Source organism: Triturus cristatus, chromosome 3_2, assembly GCF_964204655.1.
Source record: "Triturus cristatus chromosome 3_2, aTriCri1.1, whole genome shotgun sequence".
In the NCBI taxonomy this organism is placed as follows: domain Eukaryota; kingdom Metazoa; phylum Chordata; class Amphibia; order Caudata; family Salamandridae; genus Triturus; species Triturus cristatus.
Window position 1 is genome coordinate 200,534,207 of NC_140584.1, and position 22,992 is coordinate 200,557,198.

The 22,992-nt window shown below is 45.4% G+C and overlaps 1 protein-coding gene across 2 annotated transcripts in view; it reads left to right on the plus strand.

The window, feature by feature from the left end:
- Positions 1–22,992, plus strand: part of OSBPL11 (oxysterol binding protein like 11) — a 305,858-nt gene that overhangs the window by 54,389 nt on the left and 228,477 nt on the right. For both annotated transcript variants that reach the window (XM_085647503.1, XM_085647504.1), the window contains exon 2: positions 14,270–14,338. In XM_085647503.1, coding sequence (XP_085503629.1) covers positions 14,270–14,338 — 69 coding nt within the window. The remainder of the gene's footprint in view (positions 1–14,269; positions 14,339–22,992) is intronic.

A 22,992-nucleotide genomic window follows, 5' to 3' on the forward strand; every position in this document is an offset into this window, starting at 1 on the left:
AGAAATATAAAACATGGAATAAAACTTTATGGGCAAAAACTGACAACCTCACACACCCATGACAAACTTGCCTTCAGAAAATGAGTAAATGAAATTAGAAAACGGAAGTCTTTCCTCCTACCTATTTATAACTCTTGCTCACTCTAAAATGATTTCTTTGCTGATATTTACTAGGCCGCGCATCTGTATATAAATATTTGACAACTTTAGGAAACTAAATTTGAGCGACATGTTTCTCACAGGCTGCAATTCCCATTTACATTCACAAAAGCAAACCAAAAACACCGGGAGGTTTCATAACAACCAAACACTGCAGATGAAAAGTTATTTCCATTCCTGGTTAGAATACAAAGGAGGCAGAGACGGGGGAAACGAAAACAACTTTCACAATGACGTAAATCAGGGGCTGTATTTGGTGAACCCAGCGCCTGTTTTCTGTGCCTGCAGAGGATTAATTTAACACGATATTTCTGAATTAGGCACTGATTTTCAGACATTTCAGCTCAGAAACAGTGAGCGGGGGCTTGCCTCTCTCTGAGAGCCCTACAACAATGCACTAAACTAAACAAAGATGTGAGGTTAAATTAATTCACTTTACACATGCACATGGGAACATGCGCTCACCTCTGTGCGGAGCCAGTCCAGCCCATCATGATAAGGCGTTGGAACTCAACCAAGTATCAATTCCGTCCCAAAATAATTCCCTATGGGCGTTACAGTGGAAATATCTTTCCCGTATAGTTGTGATACATTTTACATTTTTGCAGAGTTTTATATAGCGTGCACTTGACCCGAATCCAATCAGGTATCAGAGCGCTTTACATAGCACCAGTTACGTTACATGAGGACACACATTTAAATGATTTGCCCAGAATCACAGGATGTTCAGTGTCATTACCGAGACTCGAACCCAGTTCCGGGGTCGAGCGCCCTAGCCGTTACGCCAACTCCTCTCCCCTAGATGTTCCCTAGCTTAAAAACAAGCATTGGCATAGCCAATAGGTCTCGCCTTTGGGACCTTATAAGTGTTTAGCCATGCAACAGTTGCATAACTAAACACTTATAAGGTCCCAAAAGCGAGACCTATTGGCTATGCCAATGCTTGTTGCTGTTGTTGCCACTGTGGTGGTGGCTGTGGTCACAGTTGTTGTCGCTCCTGTTGTCCCTGCTTTGGCAGTGACGTAACAAAACTTGAGGGGTTCCCCCCCCCTGCAAGGTACATGGAGGGCCCCCCCTCTCCGGAGCTTTCAGGCCATAGTACTGTCCTGAGGGTGGCCCCTGCAGCTCGGGGGGGGGGGGGGGATCCTCTCCACAGGGGCTGCAGGGGCCTGTGTTACGCCACTGTGCTGTGGTTACAGTTGTGGTCGCTCCTCTGGTCTGTGCCATGATAGGAACTGTGGGACCTGCTGGGTGTGCAGGGTTTTGCAGCTGATTCTGCTGCAATGGGGAAATTGTGATAGCTGCTGTTGCTGCTTCTATGGCCCCAGCTGTTGTGGCAGCTGTGGTTCCTGCTGTTGGTGCTGTTGTGGTACTAAATATCTCTGTGGTTTCATCTATGATTACTGCTGTGGTCCCTACTGCTATGGCTGTTGGTGTCCCACTGTGGTGAGAGATGTGGTCTTCCGCATTCTCCACTGTATTTACAGCTGTGCTTTCTGTTGTGGACCCTGTTTTGACTGCTATTGCTCCTACTGTGGGGCATCTGTGTTCTTTGCTGTTGTACAGTTGTAGATGCTATGGTACCTTTGGTGCTGTCAGCTGTTGTTGTGCTGGCAGTTGTAGCAGCTGGCGTAACTGTTGTATTCCTAGCTATAATCGCTGCAGTAGCTGCTGTCCCAACAGCTATTGGTCTAATGTAGTACCTGCTTCCCTAGAAGCGAAGTTTTGCTGTGATTCCTACAGTGCTTGTAACTATTACCATTTCATTGGATGCTACTGTTGTGTTGGCTTTAGGTGCAATAGTTGTGTCTAGTGGTGTGGCTCCCATTGTTGCTGATGTGGTCCATGCTATGGTAGAAGCTAATGTCGGTGCTGCTACTGCTGAATATGCCTCATTTTCCCGCATGCTTTCTTTGACGCATTCCATTACAACACGGTCATTACAACGACCGTGTTGTAACAACGCATGCTATTACTCCGCAAGTTGGAACAATGACTTGCTCTAGGGTGGGGGCGCGCTGCATGTTAGAATAGTATAATTTACCATTCCAACTCCAGTCTGTGCAACAGTATGGAAGGTGCTGGATTTTAAATCCAACACCTTCTAACCCCTAGAGCAGGTATTTCCAACCAGTCGATCGCGAGCTACTGGTAGCTCGCCGATCCCCTTCTAGTGACTCACAGCCTTGTTTTGGGGGAAAAAGTAGTTAAATGTTTATATTTTAAAATGTAAACACGTAACACTTTTTTTCCGTTGTAAAGATAATTTTGTTTTGTGCGCAGGGTTCTTCATTATTTAATTTAACCCAGCAGCGCCACCTGTCTTATGCTGCACAGAACCGCACTTGGAGACACCGTGGTTCCTTGCAGCAACAACCGTCTCAGACTCTGCCATGCCGTTTTCTAGGGCCTGAGCATTCAAGCACAGGCCCTCCCTCGCAGCACCCGGGCACCGGAGTCTTGGCATGGGGCTGCGACTGTGGGGCTTGGGAAGTGTCTGATAGCAGCGCCCAGGACACAGCCGGACTTCTGCCAGAGTCCTGTCATCAGACTCCAGAGAGCAGGACGGGCTTTCCCTCAAGCGATTCCTAGGTACGTTATTGGAACTGCTGTCGCTTTTTCAGAAAATGTTATTTAAAAAGCTGGATTTCACTTAGCCTTTCTTTAAGAGTGGGGCCGGCAGGGCAAGGCAAGCTGATTTTTTTTTTAATTGGTCACTGTAATCGTTTTGCCTTACTAACAAACATTACTTGTCTTAAAAATAGGAAAGTATAATGTTCTGTGTTATTACACTTGCAAGGAAGAGATGATATGCATTATTTTTTTTGGTGTGTTTCATAGAACAGTAGCTGAAAGCCTAAAATAAAGTAGAATGTCGTTCTGTGCTATTGTAACAGTTAGTGCACTTGCTAGGGAAAGATAATAAACATTTTTTCTTGTGAATCACGGCAAAAAAATAATCCTTATTTATCTTTCCTTAGGAGGGGCACTAACTGTTATAAGAATAACACCGAACAACATTACACTTTTCCATTTTAGGCTTTCAGCTATTATCCCATCAATCAATTCATAATAAATGCTTAATATCGTTCCCTAACACATGCACTAACTGTAATAACATGGAACATTATACTTTTCTATTTGAGGCTTTCAGATCAATTCCCAACATCGTATTGCTATAGTGTTGCTGAGCAGTCCGACGTCATTTGAATGATAACCATTTGCAGTTTGAATTTGTGTTAATGTCCGGCCTGGAAGGTTTTTGTTACCCATGTGGAAAACACTTCAAATAAGGTTAAAGAAGGACAGAGAATCACAATTATAATGCTCAGAGGTACTTACAAGACTTCCAAGAAATTAAGACATTTTCATGATTAAAGGTGGGGAAGACAATTATAGACTGTCTATTCCAGGCTATAATCTCAGCTAGGCCCTTTATTCTCATTACATTCTGTAATCTGTCACTTCAAATGGGAAGCCTGGGATCGCAGAAGGGGATGGAAAATGATAAACATCTCAGTAAATTGATAACATGTGGGTGACTTCTTCAGAATTGCGACCTGAAACTACCAGATTACACAGCATTAGAGGGTCTCATGTAGTACCATACTAAAGTTAAGACTGATTTTCCGATTTGTTTTTATTTGAGCTGCATTGTAATTATTTTGGTGATCATTTACAACTAAAAGTTCTTGAAGCACGGTGACAAATCTGGCAAAAACCATCACTGATTCTAGCAAGGGAACTCCAAGTATTTGGACCACACATAGTATCTGGCTCCATGGAAATTAGGCTTAAAGTCAACAAAGCTGGGTGTAGGGGGTCTTTGGGAACAATGTACGAGTTGCTTGGCCTTTAGTAGCTCATGATGACTTTCACTGGTCAGAAGTAGCTCTCGCTACAAAAAAGGTTGGAGACACCTGCCCTAGAGCAAGTTGTTGTTCTGGCTTGCGGTGTAATGTCATGCATTATAACGCGGTTGTTGTAACCGCGTTGTAATGGCATGTGGTGTTCCGGTTTCGGGGTAAACTATGCTTACCTACCGCTATGGTGGCAGCTGAGGTTGATTCTGTGGTCCCTGCTTTGATTACAGCTGTGATCGCTGCTCGAGTTTCTGCCATGGCTGGAAACTGGGGTTGATGTTGTGCTCTTTGCTATGTGTGCTTGTGCTGCTGTCGATGCAGTTGTGGCCGTCTTGTCGCAGATGCTGTACAGTGGCTATCGGTGGTGTAGTCCGTACAGTGGGGACAGCACTAGTCTCTTCTGTGGTTGCTATGGTGGCAGTTGTATTAACTGCTGTGAACTCTCCTTGTCACTACAGTGCAGCAAATGATTTGCGTTTGGGTTGTTGCTCCAGTTGGGGAAAAGGGGCTTGATCCCAAGCCCTTGTCAGTAGGTTTCTTTTTTGATATTCACGTAAGCTCTGGCATATAGTCAATACTGCAAGAACAAAAAAAGTCTTTCTACCTAGGCGACTGTATATTGTTTCTTGACACTCAAATGTTCAAGTTGTCAGGTGCCATATATGCCTTTTGTTGGATTAAACTACATCTTTTTGCCATTATTTCACGGAGTCTGTGCCTGACTGTTGTTCTACTGCCAGGATTGGGATTCAAAATATATATTGTGATCAAGGCCGTGGCAACACGGCCGAAACGCGTCATGCCTACTGACTCTAAAGAATAAACCTTTTCATACTACAATCTTCAGCGTGTGGTGGTCTGTACCTGTTCCAGCTATCTACTGGAGTCTGGGAACTCCTCTTGTGAGATATATATATATATCTTCTGCTTCTGCTGATGACATGTGTGTCTTTATGAAAAGAAAATATTTGTAATATATGTATAGCTAAAAATGTATGGAAGAAGACATGGGTAAATAAGTGTCTAAATACAGTATTCGCATCAGCAGAGGATTGCGGTCGCGTGAGTTATAGTTGCCTGCACTAACTATAACGGGGGAATTTCATTGGTTTTTTATCAGTAAAATTTCCGCTAACTATAACATGTGTGAAACCTATGGTTTTTTCAGTGAATATATATATATATATATATATATATATATATATATATATATATTCACTTAAAAAACCATAGGTTTCACACATGTTATAGTTAGCTGGACATTTCACTCGTGAAAAACCAATGAAATTCCCCCGTTATAGTTAGTGCAGGCAACTATAACTCACGCGACCGCAATCCTCTGCTGATGACATATGTGTCTTTATGAAAAAAAATATTTGTAATATATGTATAGCTAAAATTTAACGGAAGAAGATATGGGCAAATAAGTGTCTAAATACAGTATTAGCATCAGCAGAGGATTGCGGTCGCGTGAGTTATAGTTGCCTGCACTAACTATAACGGGAGAATTTCATTGGTTTTTTATCAGTAAAATGTCCAGCTAACTATAACATGTGTGAAACCTATGTTTTTTTCAGTGAATATATATATATATATATATATATATATATATATATCATTAAGTTCAATATTCAAGCGCGCTCTCAGGACAAACACAAGAAAACAAGGTGTCCGTTGTTTAATTCACAACGCGTTTCACCTCCAGCGAGGCTTGATCACGTGAATAATAGACAACAAAAACAGCACAGCATAAATGGAGTTTCATGATGCGTTCTGATGACGTACACCTCGTGTTTAGTGTTGCGGACATATTGGAAGGGTGCACAATTCATAGGCCCTGATTGAAAAAATTGTCTTGAGTGTTCATCTTCTAAAAAAAAAAAAAGCATAAACAGCAACAACGCAGTACAAGGTGGTACATCGGACAGTGCAAGTGAGGCATCAGTACAGAATAGCATAGGACAATTTACAGTGGATGTAGTTGAGGAGCATGCACAGAGTATGAAAAAGCAAACACCCCGAGCCAACAGGAGCGGACACGTTAAGACAAGGACAGGTACATATCAGTAGTCAAAAGAACAGCATGCTAAATGTTGGCCACAGACAGTAAATAGGTCGTGAGTGGTGACCAAATATCACGGGGTCGGGAGGCCATTGGCAACTCCTCAGCATAACAACATAACTGATCCCAGCAATAAGTCAAGTCTTGCAGCCACAGCTTGGTGGTGGGGGCCACTCTACTCTCCCAGCACATGGAGACCCTCCGCTTAGCCATCAACAACGCTATAGCCACAAATCTCCTATAGGAGACCTTAACAACAGCAACATGACCAAGAAGACAAAGCAGCAGGGTGCAATCCAGGGGAATCCCCGTCATGTCATGTATAGTCTGTACAACAGCCTCCCAATATGAATACACCCTGGGACAAGCCCACGCCAAATGATAAAAATCAGCATCTGGGGCACCACACCGTTTACAGACAGCGGATTCACGCAAACCATACCGATGCAGCTGGGTAGGCGTATAGTATAGCTGATGTGTATATATTTATAGTGCACCAAGCGCAGATTCCCATTGGATGTCAGCCGCCCAGTGAGACTACAACATCCCTCCCATTCGTCATCTGTCAACTCGCAGGACAATAGGGCATTCCATCGCAGCCGCGCCGGCTGAACCAGAGGAGGGGCCTCACCTTGGGAGACACAGCTTGGTGACCAATTTCCCCTTAGAGGAGGTAAGATAGAGGAGCTGCAAGGCCTCCAGTGCAGGCGGCTCCGCAGGAAATTTCAGATATAATTCCCGCATGGCTGACCGCAGCCTAGTATATACAAAAAGTTGCATGGCGGTAAGAGGGCCGTCAGCAGCCAACGAGACAGCTGTAACAAATCGGCCACCCGGATACAAGTCTTTCATTGTCGTCAAATTCATGCTGCCAAGTGTCCGTAGGGCGCCCACCTCCGTAGTAACCAAGAGGGAAGAATGGTGAAGCAGGGGCATGTCAGGAGCATAAAGCGTCAGCTTCCGCGCACGCCTACCCAACTCCCTCCACGCTCCAACCGTGGTCTGCACCGTGTCAAATTCCCCTTTCTCGAACACCGTATGAGTGTTAACAAGCATGGCTTTAAGCGGTATAGGATGCACCACCCCAGCCTCCACCGCCACATGGGGAATATATGCCGGGTCATGCTGCCAATAATACACAAAGTGGGCCTGCGCACACAGATAATACAGCTGAAAATCAGGCGCCGCAAAACCCCCCTGTGCATAGGGTAGCGTAAGCGTTTCCCATTTGAGGCGAGATTTTTTCCCTCCCCACGCTAAAGTGGTTAACAAGGAGCGAAGAGAAGCGAAGAAGGGACGTGACAGAGGTGCCGGTATATTCAAAAATAAATACAAGAAACGGGGGAGTATTACCAGTTCTTATTAAAGATAGCCGGTCCGCAAAAGAGAGAGGTAACTTTATCCATCGAGCCACCTGCTCCTCAAGGCGCGCGACAGCGACGCCATAGTTGGCGCGTATCACCTCCTGGGGGTCACGATGGATCCAGATCCCCAAGTATTTCACCGCATCGGAACTCCAAACCAGGGGGAAATCGAGATCAATAGGAGATGTGCTGTCTGTAAGGGGCAAAATTAAGGACTTGGACCAGTTTATTCCAAGCCCAGAGAATCGTTCAAAGCGAACATATTCTCGCAAAAGTGGGGATAGGTGAAGGGTCGGTTCACAGACATATAGCACCATGTCATCTGCGTACATGGATACGGCCAGCGGGCGCTGGAGAAATCGTAGCGCCGCCCGAGAGTGTCGCTGTCTTAGGATACAAGCCAAGGGCTCAAGCATAAGCGTGAACAGAAGCGGCGAGAGCCGACAGCCCTGGCGCGTACCTTGGTGAATGGAGATGGGCCGCGAAATGTGCCCATTGACCCTTACTCGGGCGGACGGACAGGTATATAGCAGCTTGATCCAGTTGGTGAATACGAAAGGCACCCCCATACGGTGCAAGATCGAGATCATATACGACCATGAGATGGAGTCAAAGGCTTGTGTGGCATCGAGGAGCACCGCCACCGCAGGTAGCGTGGGCTTAAGGGCATGCATAACAGCAAAAAGGGTCCTAAGATTGTGGGAGGTGGAGCGGGAAGGCACGAAACCAGATTGGTCTGGCAGGACCAGTACCGGCAGGATCAGCTGCAGTCGTGTGGCCAGGACCTTGGCCAAAAGTTTTACGTCCGTGTTGATTAAGGAGAGTGGCCGATAAGAGGCACACCGATCCGCCGGTTTGCCCGGTTTAAGTAGGGCGATCATCAGCACTTCTCGCAGCTTAGGGGGCAGGCATTGGGCCTCATAGGCTTCCTCATAGACCTGAAGCAAGCAGGGAGCCAGAATATCAATATAGGTTTTATAAAACTCCGCTGGCAGCCCATCAGCACCAGCAGACTTACCAGAGGGAAGAGCGGTTATAGCATCCCGGATTTCGGCAAGAGTGAGAGGGTGCATCAGAAATTCTTGCTGCCTACAAGAGATCCAGACCAAAGCGATATCATCCAAATATTGCCATAACTCAGCCTCATCGGCCGCCGGGCGGTGAGCGTACAGGCCCTGATAGAAACCAGCAAAGGTCTCCAGAATGCTAGGGTTATCGTAGTAAGTGCCAGTATCGTCGGCAATCGAATGGACAGTGCAGGAACGACTCTGTGGGTCCCTGATCCGGGCCGCCAGGGCTCTGCCCGGTCTGCCACCCTCACCGTAATACCTGGCTGTACTCCGGCGGGATAAATGACGAATCTCCTGGTCTGCCACAGCATTGTATTCAGCCACCTTGGTCCTTATGAGCGCAAGCACAGCGGGATCAGATTCCGTCTCATACCGCCGCTCCAAACCCGTCAACTCATGCTCCAATGCAGACATTGTACCCCTGAGCGAACGAAGCACTCCTGCCTGAAGGCCAATGCAGACCCCACGTATGCTCACCTTAAAGGCTTCCCATAGCATCCCCACCGTCTCACCCGAACCGCTGTTTCTCTCAAAGTAATCTGCAATGGTCTCCCGAACACCTTCACAAAATACAGTGTCTAACAATGCAGACGGTTGGAGCCGCCACTGGAAAGGTGGGGGGACATATGTCGGCAAAGCCAAACGAAGAAGTACCGGGGAGTGGTCCGAAAGCGTCTGAGGCAAGTGTGCAACCCGCGACACCCAATCATTAGCATCATGGGTCAGCAACCAGAAGTCTATTCGAGACCAAACAGAGCGAGCAAAAGAGTGACATGTGCCTTCCCGTTCATCAGGGTGCTGTAGACGCCACACATCCACCAGCTCCAGCAGCGCCATACCATCACGCAGAGCTGTTGCTGCTCGTTTGGGAGGTCTGTCTACAGTAGAGACTCTGTCCATGTCCGGGTCCAGGGCTACATTAAAATCACCCCCACAAATAAGAGTGTAAGGTGGCAACCTATAGAGTTTCCCCCATAATTCATCGTAAAAAGAAGGGTCGTCAACGTTGGGTCCATATACATTGACTATAACTAAGGACCGATTGTAGAGTGTACCCTGTACTATGATGTATCGCCCACCCACATCTTCGTCAATAACATGCGGAACAAAGGGGGTGCCTTTTTTGATCAAGATCATAGGAGGAATAACAAGCTGCAAGTCGAACCCCTGCCCATCTAGTGGCAACCGATGCGACCGCCTGTTTAGTAAGATGCGTCTCTTGCAGGAGAGCGATGCGAACATTATGACGGTCAAGATAGGAGGTCACCTGTCGGACCTTACGGGGGTTAAGTCCTCTCACATTCCAACTGAGCCACGATATCTCCCCATCAGTAGGGGCAGTTATGTTACGGCTCGAGAACACACACCAACATCAAAATATAGATATTCTGCTCCCAACCCCATCCCACCATACCCAGCATACACAGTCAGTGTACCATTCAAAACCGTACAACCCCCCAACATACCACCCACCCACTCCAGCAGAAGAAAAAACTGCCGTGACAACCCAATAACAGCAAGAAGAAAAAAAATGCCATAACAGGTCGCGCAATAGACAAAGCACATATAGAGGAACTCCATAGAGGAGATAGTGCGACCAGGTCATAAGTAAAAACTGAAAATGCAACTTTTCGGGGAATTCCCATATGGGGAAGCTCCAGAGGCCTCTAACACCCTGAGATGTACAGGGTGGGCCGAGATTAAGGGAGAGGAGCTACCCGCATCTGGCAACAGCGAAGTCCAACCGCCCATGCCCAGTACCAGAACAATATCACCCCTCCCCAACACATCCAGCAATTACAGGAACAATAGAGGGCATTCCTTCAAGGCCACACAGAGTAATGCAATCAGGCAAACATATCTAGACAGCAAGATAAAACATCATTAATGAAGCCAGTGTCGAGGTTAGACAGCGAAGACTGACGTATGGAGACACACCGCTCGCCAACGGGCAGGGCAGAAATGACCAACAATACACTCCAATAAGCCAGTCAGCATCAGTCAACCAACAGAGTCCGATGCATCCATGTTCTTAGGTGGCGGCGAACGCCGTGGCGAGCGACGCTCTAATTGCCGGAGAAATTGAAGCGCCTCCTTAGGAGTAGAGAAGATGCGGAACTTTCCGTCGTGATGAATCCGTAAGCGCGCCGGATACAGCATGGCATATGCAATATTAAGCAGTTGCAATTTTTTCTTCACAGTTTGGTATTCCCTAAGCGCCTGCTGCACCGCAACTGTAAAGTCAGGAAAGAGTTCCACTTTCATTCCCTGATAACTCAAGTGTGAGTAGAGTCTCAACGAACAGTTCCATAGGCCCCGTATTGGTTGATTCTGCAATTCCTGTAATGCGCAGGTTATTCCGTCGAGACCGAGCCTCAATGTCCTCATTTTTGGCCTTAATAATCTCCAAAATCTTTTCCATACTGGCACAGGAAGTACCGACTGCCTCCACTCTGTCCTCCGCCTGAGAAATACGCCGTTCAGCCTCAGTCAGCTGCTCACCGTGCTTATCCAGCCTGGAGGCCATATTGTCCATACGCAAATTTAAGGTGTCAATTTTTGCGTCTATAGTGTGCAGGCTCTGCTGCATTGCGATCATCATGCCTTCTAACCTGGCCCCAGTCCCTCCCTCCGTGCCAAGGTCAGCATCAGAAGCAGCCAGTGACTGGGGCTTCCCGATGCAGACCGCCGCCTGTGCGCCAATCAGGAGTAGAGAGAGAACTAGCAGGCCAGCATTAGCCCCCCCACCAGCAGCCCAGGCATCCGCAAGGCAACAGTAGGCCTCCCAGTCCCCGCCGCAATATGCGGGCGCCGAGGCAGGGGGTTCCACCCAAGGAGCTCAAGGAGCTCGTCACCCCAAGGACACCAGGGCAAGCGGTAGCAAGGCGCCAACGCCGCGCAGAGCTCAGCCGCCAGTCGCGGGACTCAGGACCGGCAGGTCGCGCCACACATAGCCAAGGGCCCCACCCGGCTCTGCAGCGCTATCCAGCCGGTCACCAGCCGCAACCAAGCGAGCGTCGTGGGTCTGCCGTACCTGCAGAGCGCAGATCCACACAATGGTTCCAGGCTGGTCTCGTCGCTAGCTGCTCGCCGCCGCCGCTCCACAAAGCGACAGGCGCCGCCTTCCAGTTCCGCCAATGCTGAAGGTACAGTCCCCAGGGAGCAAGGGGCCAAGTGCCCTTCACGAGGCGGGCGAACGGAGCCCACACCACCGCGGGATCCTCCACTCGCCAGGCGCGTCTCTCACCGGGTCCGCCAGCCGCAGCGAAGATCCGGAGCTCTGGACACCGTCCCCCCGACAGTAGAAACACCGGATGACACTTGGAAATGTCTTTCAGCTAGCTTAATGGGCGCTGCCAGTCATCAGGAGACGCACCCAACAATAGCAGAGATTTTGCTGGGAATGTTTCGCAGCTCGAAACAACGGCTCCAGTGAGGTCCCGCTGATCGCCGCGCTCCGCCGCCGCTCCCAGCTCCCCAAATCAGCAGGCACCGCTCATACGCTCCGCCGATGCCGGCGGTAGAATCTCCAGGGAGCATGGAACCAACAGCCCCGCAATAGGCGGGCGAACGGAGCCTGCACCACCACCTTATCCTCCACGCGCTAGGCGCGTCTCTCTCCGGGTCCGCCAGCAGCAGGCAGCGACGGAGCGCCCCCACAACGCCTCAGAGCCCCCTGCGCAGCAGACGGAGGCGGCCAGCAACCAGAAGAGCCAACAGCAGCACAGGTATCAGCCTACAGCATGCCACGAGGCGCCGCCATGAGCCACCAGGCCGGGAGGCAGAACAGGGAAAATCAGTCTTAGCAGGCCAGCATTATTCACCAGAAGAGATCACCGGGATGCAGGAGCGTCGAGGAGGGCAGATCCACACCAAGAGTGCATGGATGGCAGGTAGGATTCAGGATATTGGGCGGATTAAAATCTCGGCCGGCAGAGCAGCACTAACAGGCGGCCATCTTGCGCGGGCTCTCTAGCGCCCCCCGAGTGTTCATCTTAATACAATTTGCGTAAAAACGTCAATTGGATTGTATGTAAAGCCTGTATGTCTCTGCTCTTATAATGCATATTTGTATAAAGCGGTTAAGTGGAAAAATAATAAGCATTGTATATGGCGATCCATAACGCATAAATGCAGGAATTTATAATGCTATCGGTCAAAACAATCTAAACAGTAAAGACACACATCATCGCTTACCACATGTGATCCTAGGATAATTGTCATGTGACATTAGTACTTAACTCCCACCTACAACGATGTTGATATTCATCGATGTTGGCTTGTACAGGCCCACGCATCATGCGTGAGTAACGGGACTTGTGTATAGTCAATAAAGTTATCTTTTGTTCAAAAGACCCAAAGAATCCTTCTACATATCAGTAAATAAGAGCAGATAATTTCTATCATGCATGCTATACAATGTGCAACCCAATGACACCTTACACCTTTCTCCCAACATGAGAACAACAAGGTATTACCCAGTGGTCAGTCGCTGTCCCTATAGGTAGTTTAAGTCTACCTAAACTCGAATGCATGTACAACTGTAAAACATATAGCTCAGATCATGCTAAGTTAGCCTATTGAAAAAGGACTGTAAATCGTACCCAAATGGTACCATGTGGCAATGATCAGCAAGGTGCACAGGGAATAACACAAGTCCGCCGCACTCATAGTCACCGACCCCATACTGCAAAGTCGTGCTGTCAATGGCATAATAGTGAATGTGCTCTGTTGAGAAACAAGAACTAGAGAGTAAAGGAGTGGGGACCATGTGTACAGTGAGTGTCTGTGACTAGGCCCTTCCTTTCCATCTGCAAAGTGAAAAAGAAAGAGAAAAAGAAGAGAGAGAAAACAAGAGAAAAAATAAATACATTAAAATAATGCTTTTTTTAAAAACAGGATAACTTAATCCTATTACTTACAGTAACATCATCACTCTTCAAAGTGTCTTATAACATCAAGGGCACGTTATAATTCATGGAAGATAGATACAGAACTACAGAGCCACAGAATTACACAGCGGGGTATATGTTCTACCTAGAGAAACAGCCTTTAACCCAAACAAAATGATACACGTAAATGTAGGCGAAATGTTCTTGTCATTATAAAATCAGTTATTCTTTAAGGTGTACGGAAAACTCCTCTTCCTGATTCAACCCTCCCGGCATTTTGGTTTGGAAATCAATAATGAGCTTGTACTCTCTTTGTCGTAATTTAAGTACCCTATTGCCCCCTCTCGGATTTTTGCTAATCTGTTCAAGGATGATATAGCTTAATTCCTTAGTGTTTGAAAAATGTCTCTCCCTGAAATGTCGGGCCACAGGATATTTAGGATCATAGTTGGTAATCGCAAGAGTATGTTCCAGGATTCTTTTTTCGGCCATACATGTAGTGCTGCCTATGTACCAAAGTTTACATGTACATTCTATTGCATGCATCACAAACATGGAGCTACATGTAAGAAACTGGGTAATGTTTTTGTTGACCCCATTGTGGCTCACTTGTTTGTGACATTTACTGTACAGACATGCCTTGCAATGGCCACAAGGAAAGAAACCTTCAAGAGCCTTGGCTAAAATTCTCTTTAGTCACACCTAAAAAGTGTGTTTGCTAAAGAGTTGTTGATTTATGAATCTCGGCTGGTTTTTTAACAAGCTAATCCTTTTTTTCTCTCCAATTTAGGTGAGGTTAAAGCTGTATCAGTTCTGTACATTCATGAGTTGTAATATTCTGTTTTTCTTTTTTAAACAGTGATCACATGGAAAATGTATGTGGCTATTTGATGAAATACACAAACTTGGTGACTGGATGGCAGTACAGGCGAGTACATTTTTGTTCGAAATACTTGTTCAGGGGCAGAATGGTGGAATTTTAATGTGAAATGTTAAACTCGTCTTACATGTGTTCTTTGACTGCAGATTAAAACAACCACTTAAACATTAACCTGAAGGGTAAAAAAAAAACATACCTTGCGGTTGTGGGTATTTCAAGCATGGCCTGTTTCAAGACAACAGATAATTCATTAACTCTACAGTTGATTTCCCTAGGTGAGCCTTGCACCGTAAATCCACATTTTTAAGTACTTAAGTTTTAGCTTTACTCCTTATGTAAGAATGTCGCAGGCAGTAGTGGAAGCAGCGAGGCTAAATTTTTATGAACAAGTTATATCAGCACCACTCTTTGCAGATATCAAACTATCACACTTTTGGAGAGGATGTGGCCTAACGGCTAGAGTGGACAACCTCGAACCTGGGGAACCGGGTTTCGAGCCTTTGCAGGGACGCACAACCTCCTGTGATTCTGGGCAAATCACTTAATCTCCAGTGCCTAACAAAAAAAATGAATGTGTCCGTCTTAACGCAACTGGTGCTCTGATACCTTCGGGTCTAGTTTGCGCTGTATAAAACTCAAATTAAAAAAAGGAAAAAATCAGGGAAAGGGAACACATGATGGAACTAAGAGGAGCTCAGAGAACCAAGCCTTCTTGTACTAACCATTTTTGTGCAATTTTATCACACACCTCCTGTTTAAGCTGTTTTTGTATTACTCAGAGACGTTTTAAGACATGGGCAAAGTGGGCTCTGGCCCAGGGACCCAGCCTTTTAACCCCCCCCCCCTTCTTCCCCCCCCTTCCGATAGAGGCAGCTCTGTTCTGAAGTCTCTCCCTGATGACCTTGAATAATCGTTAAACATATTGTCTTAAATACAGTTTTCCCTAACTTTATTTTTAATGTGGGTGATACGTGAGCGTCTATTACAGACATTCTGCAGAGAAATGTTGTTTGTTTTAGCAACGTCCATATTTTTTTTTATTTTAGATCAAAACCGGACCTCACTTATGAGAAACGGGAGGGTGTCACAGATATTACTTGCAGAATTATAGTGAGCTGCTGCTGTTACAATATTGAAAACGCACGGCACTGTCCCAGAAATGAGATGTTAACACATTTAGAATGTCAGTGACATGGCCAAAGAGGGCTTGAAAGAGCTCAAATTGGATTATAAATTCAAAGCTGCTCCGAACAGGGGCCCCTAAAATCCTTTAGATGTCCCTGGTAATAATGATGAGATCTCACCTTATAGGATGTAGGCTAATCTGAATAACTTTCTTTTTTTTTTTTTTTGAAAAACTTTATTATGCAAAAAAGCATCATTACAAATATGGGCCTACAACCACCAGGGCCGGCCGCTAATATATACATGTCAATTGCTTGACGTCACGAAGCAGCGACTGATCCCCAGAGGCTCAGCAGGGTTACAGGAGATATTCTCGGCAACTCAGAAGTTAGGCAGGATACAAATATTTTAAATTTTAAAAGAAAAGAACAAACAAAGAAACAATGAAACAAAACTCAAGGCGAGAAAAAGTCTAGACGGTGTCGAGCGCCGATGGGGGGACCACACCATACCAGGTAGAAAATCAGGAGGACAATAGAGATGAACAGGGGGGTTGGGAGGCAGCGGGGAAGTCAGAACAATCAGCAAAAAGGGTACAGTATTCCAGGAACCTCAGGATCAGGGGGACAGAGAAATGTCCGGAGTATCTTCAAAAGGCTGAATAACTTTCTTAAATGTAAAATTTAAAAATGTTACCCCCCACGCTATTGGACACAGTCTAGGTTTAGGACCAGAAATATGAGCCGGAGTTAGCAGTAGCTTGGTAACCAGACATGTGAAATCACCAAGAAAAATAACGTGGGCAAAAATAGAACTAATGAATTGAACTCCACAGGTGCGTTTGTGTTTCTTAAAGCAAGAACCACATGAAACTTGAAGTTTTTTCAGTTTTTTCTTTTAGTTATTATTTATCAGTGGAACTCCTAGCATATTTGATGGAGATAGACCACTTGATCAGGTGACTATTGTGTAACAAAGCCTAGTATGATAGCATATCCCTATATGCAGGTGTATGTAGCTGCTCCGAGGGCCTATATGCATATCATTTTGATATTTTAGGGTATACATCACAAACTCTGGTTTCAAGGTCAACTGGAACAAAGCTCGAGTATAGAAGATTGCATTATCATGATTTATGCAAATTCCTAACTGCTCCTTTCAGCTGCTCTTTTCAGGTAGCACGAAACAAGTTCAGTTATTTTGGCATCATGATCGCTAGATACTGGGGGTATTCGATAACAGCAATTTAGAGAAAAACAAAAAGTCACCCCTGAGCACTCAGTAGAGTAATATTTTTATCCAATAAAAATGAGTCTTTGTGTGCTGGGCATATTTTGCCTATGTCAGAACAGTGATATAACTGTATTTTGGGTTTACAGCCCTGAAGAAGTCACGTTATGACACACGACGAAAGACGTGTTGGCTGTAATTGTCCGAATGTACTACCACATCAAGCTGTGTCTTGGAAACATTATCCTACTGAGTATCGGATACTGGATACCTGAAGAAAGAACTGGATTTCATATAAACACACAGACTCTTCCATTTCTATTAGATAAAAATATTACTCTGAGTGCTCAGGGGTAACTTTTTGTTTTGCTGTATCCCTTCTGCTGTGAGGATTAAGGTGGTTGAATTAGTAGCTAACCTCTCTCCCCTTGGAGCACCAACCTATATCAGTTATGTATTGTCACACTGCCCTACTTATGTGTTGAGCGCCCGGTCCCTTGGTTTCTTGCCTGGTTACCAATTGGTGTGTTGTCAGCACAATTTTGAGAATTTGCAGTGCAGCTTCAGGTAGAAAGTACAACATTAGAGACCTCCTGTTGTCTCTGCTAGATTAGTTTATGGTGATAATACTTCTGTAGTTTGTCTGTGTTCTGCAGAATACCCCTTTCTGGTTTATCAAGGAGTTTTGTTATAAAATTGATGAAATGCTGCAAATGCTTGGGAGGGGCGTGAGTCCATATAAATATCACTAGTGATGTTAAACAAGACTTTCTCTGAGTGCAGCATAACCTTCCACAATTATTATTCGGTTTCTCCATTGACTGTAGCCAGAGCTGTAAGCAAATCCACATCTGGATGCGATGGATGAATGGGTGGATTTAAGGGTGTATCTGCATGTACTTTGCGCAGATAGCGGGCCTCAAACACTTGGTCCTGATGGAAAAACATTGAGTCTTAGCCAGCTATTGAATGGTCAAGACAAAGACTTGTGCTACTTTTATCACTTAGGCACCATGTCAGCATGATCAGCAGGCAGTTGTTGCAGCGCTGAGGGGATTACTATGGCAGTGACTCCATTCATTTGGGATGATCTTAGCCAGTTGGTGGACTACGGAAAGAGGGCTCCTCGATCAATCATTAAATCCCCCAAATGTTAGCCCTCACGGTCAATCTGAAGACTGATTCTGTACATAGCAACGCTCTTCAAAGCCCCAGTCTTACTGCATATATAGTCCTACTTGGTGAAAAAAAAAAAAAGATGGACGAGATTAAAGACAAACCCTGAGAAAAGCACTGATTTAGCAGTCAGTTTGCAGTATCATTAAGTTTCTTTGTTTATTGGCTGCTAGAAATGGCAGTAAGCACTACTCATTATTGGCATCATTACATTTGCTTCAGCCAGACATTTCAGGAACGTCATTTAATGGACGCATGGGGGTGCAGTTGCAATATTATTGTGCCCCCTTGCAAACCATGTGCTTGCCCTGGAGATCAAGGTTACACAGTCAGGCGTTAAGGCATCTTGGTTGCCGGAGAGCTGGAATGGGCTCTTTATGAGCCTATTCATATCCTTGCAGAGCAGTACCCACAGTTTGCTTCTTGTTCTGCCCTGTTCTCCCCAAGCATCCTCCTACGGCGTCCACTTGAGCTGTTGGTGAGGCCAGGGAGGGGTGTGCTCAGGCACCACTGCTCTAAGAAGTGCTGCTCCTTCTCTCACTGTGAGCTTGCAATGGGATGTGAACTATAGCCCCACATGACTTAGGAATTTTCACCCAAAGTTTGAGGCAGGGAGAGTAGAAACCACAGCACTTTGATTTTCCCCGAGCAGTTCTAGCATATTATGCACAAACCTAGCTTGAGGTGTGACCCCTTGATATTACTGACCTCGCTATAAAATATATCCGTAACCATATTTCCGAAACAAAAAATGTCATGGCAACACTCTTGCGACCCTGTCTCTTGACGACTGATTTGATATGTTTGCATAGAGTGGGAATAATGAAGGGGTTGTTCTCAGTCTGTAAAATATGTTTTGAAATTTGTAAGAATTTGGTATTAGGGGTTTGCACGTGCTGCACCCGGTGTTCCAACAGCCTAAATACCTTAAGAATTGGAAATGTTGGGTAGAACAGTTAGTCTTGTTGATAGTTAGGAGTTGTTGGATAACTGAGTATAGTGTTCTCACCAGGATGTAGCGGTTAAAAGTAGCAACAATTTGGAGGTGGGCAGTACTACAGCCTAGGTGCCATGGATGGTTCAAAGATTAGGGTGAAAATTGTATACTTCTCTTTTAGATTAGGAGATAGCCAGACAATGTGATGTGAGGGAGGGTGGCCTCAATGGTGATTAAAGGCGATATGCATGGTAACGTTAATTAACAGGAGAGTAGTAGTAGAGCGGAAAGTCCACTGGCTTTGTCAGTAATCTACTTTGACCATCACTAGGGCCTTAATGAGAGATTCCGCAATTTGAAATGGGAAAAGGGATGGGGTTTTGCTGTTTGGCAGCTGGAAATTTGCTGCAGTGGTCATTTTGGAGTGAAGCGATTCCAGTTGCATGCTGAAGTTTAATATAGATCTTGGTGCACTATGGGTTTACGCTCACACTACATAGTTGGAAATGTTTATTTGCTGTCCTCTGATTAGTCGTGTGTGTAATTTGTACAAAAAAAAAAAACATTATGCCAGTTCATGTGGGGTGTGGGGTCCATTTGGCATTGAATGCTCCTGTCATATAACACGCTAGATTTACATTTTTTCTGATTACTGTATTAGGAATAAGCCAGTTCAATATGGAAACTTCCCTAGCTTGGAGATGAGTTTCGAGCCTGAAAAGCTGGTTGCCGAGAGTATGGAAATCTATTTCTTACATTGTCAGCGTTCTCCAGCCACCCCACTCAATATAGCTACATATGCTTCCCTCGGCTCCCCTCATGGTGCACGTCACTTTTGTGATAGTGACTTATTTTGAAGTGATTTTTCAACATTCTTGGAGGAACTAATTTTCGACCGGCACCTTTTTATAACTTTTTAACTCAGCAAACATATCCAGTTGAACACATTATGTTAGAATGTTTGGGGGAAAACAGTATTCATATACATCCTCCAACATACCACCAAGGTGGCTACAAGGTCTAAGTCCAAGCCGTAAGCATTAATGTAGAGTCAGCCATTTCTAGGCTAGATCTTTTAATCAGCACGCACGCGCACTGACTCTGTCCAAAGATATTTAAATAGTGCATTAATCGCTAGAAGATGTTAAATCCACATCATTACTGCAGGAATGTTAAAGAATGGTATCAACAAAGTGAAGGCAACGATTGCATAAAAGTTAGCTTGCGGAAAGTGGAGGATAAAGTTGCAGCTTGAAAACAAAACAAAATCCAAACTCAGTCGTCTAGATGTACGTGCAATGAAAAGTTTAGAAAACCGCAAAGGGCAGGCATAGTACAGGCAACAGCAGTACACATACAGAACAGGTATATTATGTGGGCATTCAGCTGCTGCTTTCACGCTTTGCCCCCTCTGAGTGCCCTAAAAATTTTGAGTTGAGCACAACGGAACGATTGAGAGTTTCACAGCTACATATATGAAATATTCCTCTTTCACATTGTCCCAGAAAAACAAGGTGCAATGTTAAAGGTAAAAAAAAAAGAAATTATTTCTAAGAAATAACATACACATACTCATACACAAATCGCTTGCACATACTCAGATTGCGCTTGCCCCAGAAGAAAATGTTGGGGGGATGATGCAGTAGCTGCGCACACAATAAACACCACATGAGGACCAGGCATTATCAGGAAATGCCAGGAGTCCAGTTACTACCAATATTTACGGGTTATTCAGAGTGAGCTCTTTATACTTAAGAAAATTAGCAGTGCTTCAATTAAAAACTGATTACTAAGGATTAATCGTTATGAATATAAATTCACTTTCGCATCTACAATCTTCAGGGTCTTCAGTTTGTCTTCTGATAACTTGAACGATGACTCTAACCATCCAATAAACATAAATTGTTATTACATAATAGCAGTCTGGGTATGTACCATTCAATTTAAGAATTGCTTATAAACGCTGTTATTCTATCAAAATTAATTAGGAATGACAATTTCTGGTGCCTCCAAATTCCTTTAGGATTTCCCATCTGACATTACAGCGGTCTGGGGATTCTAACATTACTTTGAAAAGGTGCTTAATACTCCTTACAACTTATTTAAACTGTCATTGTCACTGGGATTACATAAAGAAATATATCCTTTCAGACTTGCGGATGTCAGATTACTGTGTCGTATTAAAAAAATTCTTGTTACAGGGCTGAATGATCTTTTCACCCCGGCACCTCTTTAATAATAGGTTCCGCTTTGCAGTAAAATAATTCTTAGGCCAGTTACTTGCATTTGACCTTTGCTAAAAGCAGTCTTTGTTACAATATGCAGAATTTTGATGAATACTTCAAACCGCAGTTGCCTTGCCTTTAGAGTATTCCTAAGGAGCTAAACTGGACAAGGACGTTTTCAGAGATGCTCTCCTGCGAGCCGCTAGGTGTGGCTGTGAGACTCGGCGTTGACCTTGTTCTTCTCCGGAAGTGACCGAGTGGAGCACACTTCGCACGCAGATCTGGTGCACTACTGTCTTTTTTTTGTCGGTTAAAAAATTATTTCAAATTCCTTTTTAATGTGCATGGGAACACTGTCGCCACCGAAGATTACAGCGTTAAAACCATGATGTGACTTTTGGAAACAGATGTGTGTGTTTTACTCGCACGAGGTATGCCACTGGTGTTTGGGCACAAGGCATGACTTGATGTCGTGCGAAGATTGTGTATTCTTGCAACCAAAGGCGATCCAGGACCAAGAAGCTAAGCTTTATATCACCGAACATCGAAAGAAGTCCCAGACCTAGCTGAAGTCCCACTCTGAGTCAAGAGCATGGACCCGATCCTGCTTTCAAGGTCGTTCCTATGACCTATATTTCTCAGTCGAAGTCGTCCACTAAGTCAGAGTCAAAGAAGAAGCATAAGGAGTCAAAGCGGGACTTTACTCCGTCGCGCCACTCGGGAAGTCAAAGGGAGTCAAGGTACCAATCAATCGTGCTTCTGTTCCCTGATCGGAAAGATGATTCCACAATAGGTCCTGGTGCGTCCTAAATTTCCCAAGCCATCAGCGATGAAACAGCAGATTGAGGCCATGCTGTGTATTTTTCACACTCTTCTGTCTCCATCTGGCGTGTCTTTGGGCTCCAAAAATCCGCAAGGGCCTCCAGTCGGGTTACCCCCATCAGATCTGTCCGCTGTGCTGTCTAAGCCCCTAGAACCCACTTCGTATTACGCACCAACTGTGGTGCAGAGTTCCATTCTGGCTCCAGGACCTGCGCTAGTCCATTGTTCATGGGTGCTGGTCCTCACTTCGCCGGAAGTTGAGCGCCTGCAGACTCCAGTGTGGCAATTCATCACATACGACAGATGGGTCCTCTAGATCGTCCAGCAGGATTATGTCCTCCCATTTCTTTTCGACCCACAACAGCTTCTTCCCACATCAGAGCGACATTCAGAGACAGACCTTTTCATCTTGCTGCAAGAGGTACATGCTGTACTGGGTAAAGGGGCTATTGAGAGGGTGCCGATTTCCGAAGTACGGATGGATTGTTACTCCCGCAATTTCTTCATGCCGAAGGAGGGCAAATGCCTTTGTCCCATTTTAGATCTTTGCCATCTGAATTCCTTCTGACTGAAGGGCAAATTTAGAATGCTCACACTAGCCCAAGGTGTGTCTGCCCTGGATCTGGGCAAATCAATGGTTGCCTTGGACTTGAAGGATGCATTTTTTTATGTGCTCATCATGCAGTACCACAGATGTAACCTAGCATTTTCAGTTTGCTGTGCTCCCCTTTGGCCTTTACCAGCACCACAGTGGTACCGCCAGTCTTCGAAAGTTGGGGATATCTGTTTTTCCCTTCCTTAACGACTGACTGTTGAATTGGTGTGCTCGCCAGTCATTAGTGAACCACTTCCAGATGACTGCAAACCTTCTGACATAACTGGGGGTTCTCAATCAATGAGCTGAAGTTATGACTAACTGCTTCGCAGAGGCTCATAAGAGCTGTTCTGGACACAGTGCAGGTCAGAGCCTTTTCTCTGTTTCAACGAGTTCAGGGCATTTAGCCTCTGAGCTGATGTTTCAGCTTTGGTCCTGCATTCCAGCGAGAGCTGCTCTGAAGTTTCTTGGCCTGCTGAGCTCCTGCGTCCTGCTTATTCACTTAGCAGGTGGCATATACAGGCTCTGCAGTGGGATCTGAAGTGTCAAGGACCTCGGCACCAAGGAAACCTGTTGGGTGCTATCCAGGTTT